Here is an 8,957-nt window from a genome sequence, read left to right on the forward strand (position 1 = left end):
TGTAAATACTATTTCGTTGGACTTCACTTAAAACTCATTGTGGGTCTTCACTTCAAAGGTGTACGTCGTCACTTTAAAGGTGTACCTCCTCACTTTAAAGGTGTACGTCGTCACTTTAAAGGTGCACCTCCTCACTTTAAAGGTCCACCTCCTCACTTTAAAGGTGTACCTCCTCACTTTTAAGGCCAAGTACTTCGATTTGTCCTATTTGCCGCGCCATAAGCGAGGACCACTTTCATCAGCTCGAGGTGTCCCAAGACTTTGGCTAGATCATACAGGATATTATCCTTTCCATTCTTGTTTAAGACATGGATTCCCTTACAGCAAAGGTCAATGAAGTCTGATGGAACAAATTTCTTAAGTTCATCATAATACAGGGTAGACAAGTACTGCCAGAACATAGTTTGCATCAAAGCACTTAAAAATTTGCTGGTCATAGTTGACATGATGAGGAGAATGACTGAATATTGGAGATAATGGAGTCTGAAATTCATGAGAAGCTGCAAGGGATGAAGGTGTAATCCCAGTTGATGTTTGTGCTGCATCATTAACTGTGTTCTGTCCTAGTCCTCCTGAAAAGTAGTTGATCCCAAGATCATCCTCAGCTTCATCCAGTGTCTTGTATTTTTTCCTCAGGAAGGAGTTCACTTGATGTCTACATGCATTTGCTACAGAGAGAGAAAAAGTTAAAGGAAGCATGAGAATGGATGTATGCTTGCATTTCATTGAAATGATGCATCTGTAAATATCATATTTAGATAGTCAAAAAGTAAGTTTCTCCTCTATTTAGTTATAATTGGGGTATTTTAATACTATTTTAATTAAAATAAGTTTAGTTTCACTTCTTAAGCCATAAATAAGTCATTTTTTTTACCTGATCTCTTTGGCTTTCCACTGGTACATGATACAGCGTCTGCACATTTTTCCCAGAAGACAGTGGCTTTCAAAGCGGGCCAACAAAATGGCTGGTTCTCAGCTAAAGGAGTGAAAAGAGCAACGTATTCCACCAAGGCTCTTCTCTCCTCTGTTGACCAGGATGGGGGCTGAAGAGATTGATCATTCTGAAACCAAGGTATATCAAATTAAAACACAACTACAATGAAATAATTAGTATTTGCCACATACGATATAGCACGAGCTTAGTGACTGCACTGGTATTTCAATGCCTGTAGGTTTACCTTTGATGGCACATTTCTTGTGCAAAACCTTGAACTGTCTTAATTCAGAAATCTTTATTAAATGAGATCTGTGTTGACTAAAACATTGCGTCAAATCTTACAACTCTCAATTCAATTTTAAGTCATTAGGTGGGTTCATACCAGCGGAGTAAGTACACCTTAAGTATACCCGAGCTCAAGTATACTTGAGATCGTCCATGTTTACTTACCGTGATGAGCATTCATATTAGAGTTCAAAGTATGCTTTCAAGGTAATCGTGTTGTCAATCAAGTTTCGCGGCAAATTTCCCATGTGTATTCATCACGCTTTTCGGAGAATTGGAATTCTTCACTTGATCATGCGACCTAGAAACCTTCGAATTGCTTGCCTTTTATGGCTCACAATTATTTTACTGCTATGTGAAAGATCTTTGCTTTCCCATGTTTATCACCTTCATGCTTTAGAGGAAGAATTTAGGATTATGCGGAGAAACAGACGAATGTTTCTCATGATGACCCAAATCAATCAGGTCATGAATGCTCAAACGGGACGAAGAGCTTGGGTTTGGCCTTGTCCACAGAACTGGTTTCGATACCTCATAGCAAGCCCAGGGCTTAATTTTATGTGGAAGGAACATTTCAGAGTCACCCGAGAAACATTTGAATACTTGTGTGACCTTGTTAGGGTAAAGTTACAAAAACAGCACACGAGATTTAGAATTCCGATCAGCGTGGAGGAAAGAGTTGGCCTGGCACTCTGGCGGCTCGCAACAGGCAACAGCTATAGGAATTGCGGTTTACAGTTTGGATTTGGAAAGTCAACGGCGAAATTCATTTGTAGTGAATTCGAACAGGCAATTTTGGAGCTAAAAGAACACTTTATAAAATTTCCTTTAACAAATCAGGAAATTCGAGAGAAAATAGAAGAATTTGAAGAACTGTATGGAATACCACAAATAATCGGATGTCACAACGAGATAAATGCTCCACCAGAGAATCACGGAGACTATTTTAATCGAAAGCAGCATTACAGTGTCAATCTACAGGGCATAGTCGATGCAAATTTAAAGTTCATTCATGCAACTGTTGGGTATCCTGGCAGCATACACGACGCTAGAGTTCTTAGGCTAAGCGGTTTACATGACTTAGCACAAAATGAGCAAATTCTCAGTGGTCCAATACGGAATATCAATGGAACAGAAATCGGGCCTCTACTAGCTGGAGACAGTGCCTATCCACTCATGAACTGGCTCCTCAAACCCTTTGCAGATAGAGGCCGTTTGACTCCAGAGCAGAGGAAATTTAATTTAAAGTTTAGTGCACTGCAATGCGTAGTGGAAAGAACATTTGGCATGCTAAAATCATGTTGGAGAATTATGTTGAAGAAAATTGAACAAAAAACGAAAACGTTGAAAAAGACTGTAATTGCAGCTTGCGTTCTGCACAATATTTGCATTGAAAAGGGTGACCTATACGACGCAGACGAGAGCGACTCAGACGATAACCCTGCTGATGAAAACGGAGGGAGAAATGCTTTGGAAACTGGCAACAGCATCCCAGACACCCTAAAAGACTATGTATGGGAAAACCTGTGAAGAAAGTCGCAACTGGACAATTGTGTACGAATAGACGTTAACTATAAAACAAAGGTTTTGTTTCAATTGTAATTTTAATTGGAAAACTGGTTGATGAATTCTGCAAAATTTAGATTGTTATCTTTGTAATTTATGTCAAATAAAAAGAATCAGTTCCTCTGAGATTGGACTGTATGTAAAACATTAACAATGAATAAAACATATTATCCTGAATGAATCCATCATGCTACCTACTTAGACGCCAAATCTTTAAAAATGTCTTTAAATCCGGAAAGTATGGCGTTTGTCTGCTCCATTTGTTTGGTCTGCGCCTCGCAAAATATTTCAGCGGAACGTTCAAATCTCTGCCTGTCTTCGTTCATGCTGCGCTCCCACATTTCCATGAAAGCTCTTTGGAAATTAGAGGACTGACCACTAGTTCCGGGCTCATCTTGTCGCCGCCGTTTTCCCTTACGGACACTATTTTCTGGCTTGTCTACTTTTCGTTTGTCAGGATGTGCGCTTTCAGTTGGTGCCGAAACACTTCCACTTTCTGATGCGGCCTCTTCGCTCTCCGTAGTGAAGATAGAGCTTCCCTCAACTGCCATTTTACTGGAATCAACACTGTCCCGATGGCCCATTACATCGTCAAAATAGTCGAAGTAAGGAAAGCCATCTTTGATTTGCTTGATTCCTGCTTCCCCGGTTTTCTGTGACTTTTGTTTAAGTAGCTTATACTCATACTCCAAGTTCTGCTGCCGTTTCTTTATTTGCTGAAGGGTTCTCTGGCTTTGGGGATAGGCAGATTTATAAGAGGCATATATTTGGTTCCATATGCTTACCTTTTCTCTTTGAGAGGCACTCCGGAGCTGGCTGTATCTTGGACCCCACGCTTCTAGAAGATCATGGGTCTCGTCGTCCATCCAGTCCACAGACTTTGATCGCGCTTTCTTAGTTTTAACTTGGACGCCTTCCTCCACTGCTTGAGCACATGAAGTGCTTGCTACCACTGGGATCGGCGATATCGTTCGGGACGAGTTACTGGAGTTGCTTGGGCTGCTGAGCTGATTGTAATCATCAATACTTATTTGTTGCTATTCGTCGAACTGGGCCCTTCCCATTTCGGACGGCCGATAAAAAGAAGTACTGCTCGAAGGAAATGGCCAGAATTGTCTGCCAAACATCGGTTGCGCTTGCTGAGGAGAGGGTACTCTTGCAAAGCGTTGGTTTAAGGTATTGCTGTCGAACAAGACACATGGATGTTAGTTGTGACTGTGGCATGAAGAGCATTTAAACAAAACAAAACAAAAACACAGCATGGAGACTTACATAAGGTCTTTGCCTAAAAAGTTGTCCTCATCCATCCCCTGGTAAGATCTATACAGATTCATTGACAGTCGTTTTTCGTCGAAGTAGAAGCAAATTTTGCGTGTTCGCGTGTTTGTGTGCTCTGAATTTCCCGCCGCACAACATGCTTGATTGACGTCCGTTTCCGGAATGTGTTTTGATAGTAGATAAGTAAGCTCGTAAGGATGGTCTGAACTAGACTTGAGAGTGTACTTCGGCTTCTTTGAAGGCAATGCATTACCATGGCCACAAAGTAGGCTACTTGAGCTGAAATTAAAGCCGTTCACATCTGAAGTAGGGCTCAAGTGTACTTAAGGTATACTTAGTCCGCTAGTATGAACCCACCTATTGATCGTATGACTGCAGCAAAGGAATAACAGATACAAATTTAGCAAGAAAAATTTTGACTTCTTTGTAAAAATAATAAGCTTATCATTGCATAAATAAATAATGTTAATACGTTTTATAGATATTTTGTAGTACGTACATGTATGTTTTTGTAAATCATTATTTTTTGCTGTAAATATTTTTTTATGAATTAGAGCTTATAGTATTTTAATTTAGTGTCCCCTATTAGTAGGGCTTACATGGCCAGCAGCTAGAAGATCTGACACTGAAATAAAGTTTATCATTATCATCATCATCATCATAACTCAAATTCATTGTAAAACTTAAGAGGTTTTCCTTCATTGAATTCCCTTCCAAGTCAACAATTGAACAATAAGAAATTGCAATGTGTTCGCTAATATCACTTAAAACCTAGTTCCTTACCTTTTCGGGTTTAAAACTAAATAAGGACTTCCGTGATTTTGGATCAATTGCTGGACATCTATTAAGTTTCTCCACAAGTTTCCCGGGAGTTGACCCGCTTGGTTTGGCCGACCTCTTCATCTGTGACGGCTTCTGTTGCCAAAACTATTAAGGGTAGACCCGGGTAGACCCTAGAAATTTAAAAGGTGAAGGGTTGATTTCTTCTCTCATCCATATCAAACAGCTCAAAGTGACCAGAATAACGATCGCCGAGCGAACAAAAATGTGTGAAATTTAGAAATATAACAACATGTCAGTCGATCCAACTACATCAACTTTGAGAGATCGTATAACATACACGAAGGTCGAACGCAGTAGTTTAAAACAGCCAAAACGACGTATACGTATCTGTTTTCATTTTCTGATTGTCGATTTTCACAAGAATCACAACACGTTGCAGTAAATAAATTTTTCTTGAGAAGTCTTCCCTCTGAAGCACACTGTTCTTTACCGCGAAGGCCATTGTTCAAATAGAGCTTACCGATTGGCTGAAATTTGTGATGCACACCGCCTGCACTCTGCAATACATAAATCGCATTTTGTGATCTACATATAGCACTGTCTTCAAAATCTAAATTCCACTTTGTGATATATAAAAAAACCTTTTCCTATAAATTATGAGTCAAGGTACTTCAATATGTCATTTATAAATTACAGGACAATTGATAAATAACACAAAATATAGGGGAAAAGTACTTAAATTATATTTTTACATTTGGCGCCCCATATGACGCAGCTACACCGCCATGCTTCGTGAACTAAGGCTCTTCACAGTCGATGCTTGTCCTGTTTAGGTGGAAAACGGTTTGGAATTATTTTTCCTGCAGTTTTCGCCGGTTTTAATCCAAAATAAGATTGACATACATAGCTGTGGTCAGGACAGCATTGGTGGCTACTCAGTTATTCAAGTGAAGCATCTTTGGAGCCAGATATCATGAGAAAAGAGACTGTATTTAAACATAAGCTTAGTGATGAGCAACGGGATAAAGAGAAGAGGCCACGAAATTTGAGAACTTTAAGCGAAAAATGACTCAAGAGAAGCCGAGCTGAGAAAAGCTTAGAGAAATAGAGCGAGAGACAAAACACTTACAACCATTGGCTTTCAGGTCTTTCAAGTAACGTTTTTCTTCTTAAATGGGCTAGGTCACGCAATTTTGGGCAATTTCAACACGGATTGAGTGGTCATAGAATTAACTAAAATATCAACATAACTGTTCAAAACTAAAGAAGAACTCTAACAAAACACAGGGAAGCCAAGAAGGGACATGGATGGTTAAAACTGGAGAGGATTGAAATTGATTGAATTTGGATAAATTTGAAAAACGTCGGCCCACCATTTTTCAAATGTATATCAGTCTATATCAAAATGTCATTTACACAGCTGGAAGATCATTCTCAGTTGTTATGTGGCCGTGGTTTTGCAAATGGAAGACTCATGCTCTGCCAATTTGACGTTTAAAATTAAACAAAATTACCTAAAATAGCATGACCTAGCCCCTTTAATGCATGCATTGCTGCCACACATATTTGGTAAAAAGCTGAGAAAACGAAGATGACCTGAAAACTTTTACAATTCCAAGTTAACAGAGATTGTGGCATATTTAACAATCATGCACCACGTCGCTATTCAAGCCTACAGTAGACAGAATTGGCGAGTTTTCTTAATTGTCATCACTGTCTATTTCGTCTGAGACATTTTAGCTGAACTCTCAGTGTTGTATAAATTCTTATTCGATTTCAGTAAATTTATCTGCAACGAATGTACTTGTAAGGAATGTTTGGGACAGTTTAGGTTTTTTTGGCCAGGTAAGACTTAAAAAAATACTCAGAGAGATTTGATAAGCTCGAACCTGGGACTGAGTTATAACAATTGTTTGAATGGTCTCGTTCTCAGATATAAAGTGGAATATAGAACATCAATACAACTCTTTTTTGACCTTGAACTGACAAAGTTTCCTAACAATCTGTCACAGAAGCTACAACCTCGGCCATAAATTGTTGTAACCTCTCTTGAACAGCACGTAACTCGCATCGAAGCTATTGATAACGCAGCCCTTCTCCTCCCTCCCTTCAATGTTGCGTTTACTGGTTAGTTCTAGCACTGGAACCCATAAACATCAACATTGAAAGGGGAGGAGGGGAAAAATTTCCGTCAGTGTTACAACATTTTTGACCAAGACTGTATTTGTATTTGTTTTCATATTTTCTATGTGATGTGACAACCGTGGAAAGTGTATTGTGAAATTATTGTTGCAAGATTGTAAGATATGTTAAGACGGTACATACTTGTCGCCAAATACACTTTGGGTTATAGTATGAATGGTCTTGGAGGAAACTTAAAAGATGTACAGAATTCTTTGGTGAAATACTGGATTTTGTGTGTTTTTACTGTCGTTATCAATGTGGTTGCAGAAGTAATTAAATAAAGTCACCATTAGTCAGTGATATTTTGAGAGATGATGCGTCTATGAGAAAGGAAAACTCCTATTAAAAAAGTACATCGGTAGCTGTAAAGTGTGTTTGAAAAGGTTCAAAGTCAAGTTGTATATCCAGCGGAATATAGATAAAGAAGGCGAGCAGTTAATGTTATGGCGGAAGACTGTGGTGGTTGCAGCGTGGATTAGGGGAAAGGCCTGTCGGACTGGGAACACTGAATTCCTGTCAAGTACGATTTGTGTATTTAATAACTTATAGTCAAGCCAATCTTCACAGTGTTCTTACACAGGAAGAATTTTCAAGAATTGTTTTGGACAGTTTTTCAAACGCTGATACTTGTAGTCATGTCGAAGAGGTGCAATGGGCGTGTAGCCAAGAAGAACATAGGGATGGTGGCATTCATTATCACATGGCTGTGAAGTTAAGTGCTAGACGTCGTTGGCTAAAAGTTCGCAATTATTTAGAATATAGGCATCGTGTGAAAGTAAATTTTAGTGATAAACATTGCAATTATTACCCGTGTTACACAACTGGGGTTAAGTGCTATTTCGTAATCTGAAAGTCATCCAGACTTGTCAAACTCCTCTGAACCATGTACGTCCGCAGCTAGTAGAGCTCTATCACAGCAAAGGTTAGGAGTTCATGTATGACCCCATGAAATGTCCTTACTTCTTAGCGGTATATACTTCATTGTCAGTTCCTACCACCAATCAACAGTCCCTAACGGTGATCTTCTGTCCCTAACGGTGATCTTCTGTCCCTAACAGTGATTGTCTGTCCCTATCGCTGATCATCTGAAGTTAACAGTGATTGTGTGTCCCTCTCGCTGATCATCTGAAATTAACAGGGATTGCCTGTCCTTGTCACTGATCATCTGTCCCTACTACTAATCATCTATCCCAATTGCTGATTGTTTGTCCCTATCACGGATCATCTGTCCCTAGCAGTCATTCTCTGTCCCTATTACTGATCATCTGTCCCTATCACTGATTGTCTCTCCCTATCACTGATCATCTGTCCCTAGCAGTGGTTCTCTGTCCCTATTACTGATCATCTGTCCTTATTACTGATTGTCTGTCCCTATCACTGATCATCTGTCCCTAGCAGTGATTCTACAATACAAAACAATAACTACAATAACTTTATTTAAAGAGGGAAGCGCAATAACCTATTACAGTTTTCTAACTTACGGCCCTCAAAAAAAAAAAGAAAAAAAAAAGATAAACAAGATTAGAAAAACAAAGCTGTATATACATCTATTGATAAACACGTAATGAATAATATATAAATCCAGGAAAGGGAGAAAAATATGTACTATAAATGAACATGTATACATATATATGTAAATATGAATTAATAGACGTAAGAGTGGTTGTGGTAGAACAATGAATAGAATAGCGGCAAGTCGAGCACAGTAGATCCTCCAAGGGCTCGGCCGAGGATAGGCGTGAGAGAAAGAGACTTCGTAATTTGGACTTAAGGGAGTGGGGAAGAAATTTAAATATCAGTGGAGAAGAAGAAATAGAAAACTCTTTTAAGTTGGAAGTGAGGTCATTAGACAGTTTAGTAGCACTGTAGGCCAAAGTGTGTGTCCCAGAGTTGCTACACGGGCGTGGCACCGTGGCAAATTCTG

General features: G+C 39.2%; 2 protein-coding genes across 2 annotated transcripts; one reads left to right on the forward strand and one right to left on the reverse strand.

The window, feature by feature from the left end:
- The first annotated feature begins 1,639 nt into the window (after positions 1-1,639).
- Positions 1,640-2,752, forward strand: LOC138040189 (uncharacterized). The gene has a single exon (XM_068885961.1). It carries the CDS (start codon positions 1,640-1,642, stop codon positions 2,750-2,752), a length of 1,113 nt encoding a protein of 370 aa, XP_068742062.1.
- Positions 2,753-2,982: 230 nt separating this feature from the next.
- LOC138040190 (uncharacterized) lies at positions 2,983-4,969 on the reverse strand. The gene is made up of 2 exons (XM_068885962.1): positions 4,850-4,969; positions 2,983-3,795 (listed from the first exon to the last, which is right to left on the reverse strand). The coding sequence occupies exons 1-2, from the start codon at positions 4,967-4,969 to the stop codon at positions 2,983-2,985; spliced, it is 933 nt and encodes a 310-aa protein (XP_068742063.1).
- Between the last annotated feature and the right edge of the window lie 3,988 nt (positions 4,970-8,957).

The sequence above is a fragment of the Montipora capricornis genome, chromosome 3 (genome assembly GCF_036669925.1).
Source record: "Montipora capricornis isolate CH-2021 chromosome 3, ASM3666992v2, whole genome shotgun sequence".
Lineage (NCBI taxonomy): Eukaryota > Metazoa > Cnidaria > Anthozoa > Scleractinia > Acroporidae > Montipora > Montipora capricornis.

Bases quoted from the DNA above. Each gene is read 5' to 3' on its own strand.
- LOC138040189 (XM_068885961.1), top strand. From the start codon at position 1,640: ATGCGGAGAAACAGACGAATGTTTCTCATGATGACCCAAATCAATCAG.
- LOC138040190 (XM_068885962.1), bottom strand. From the start codon at position 4,969: ATGAAGAGGTCGGCCAAACCAAGCGGGTCAACTCCCGGGAAACTTGTG. The intron at 3,796-4,849 runs GTAAGGAACTAG...GATTACAATCAG, and splicing joins TTAGTTTTAAACCCGAAAAG to CTCAGCAGCCCAAGCAACTC.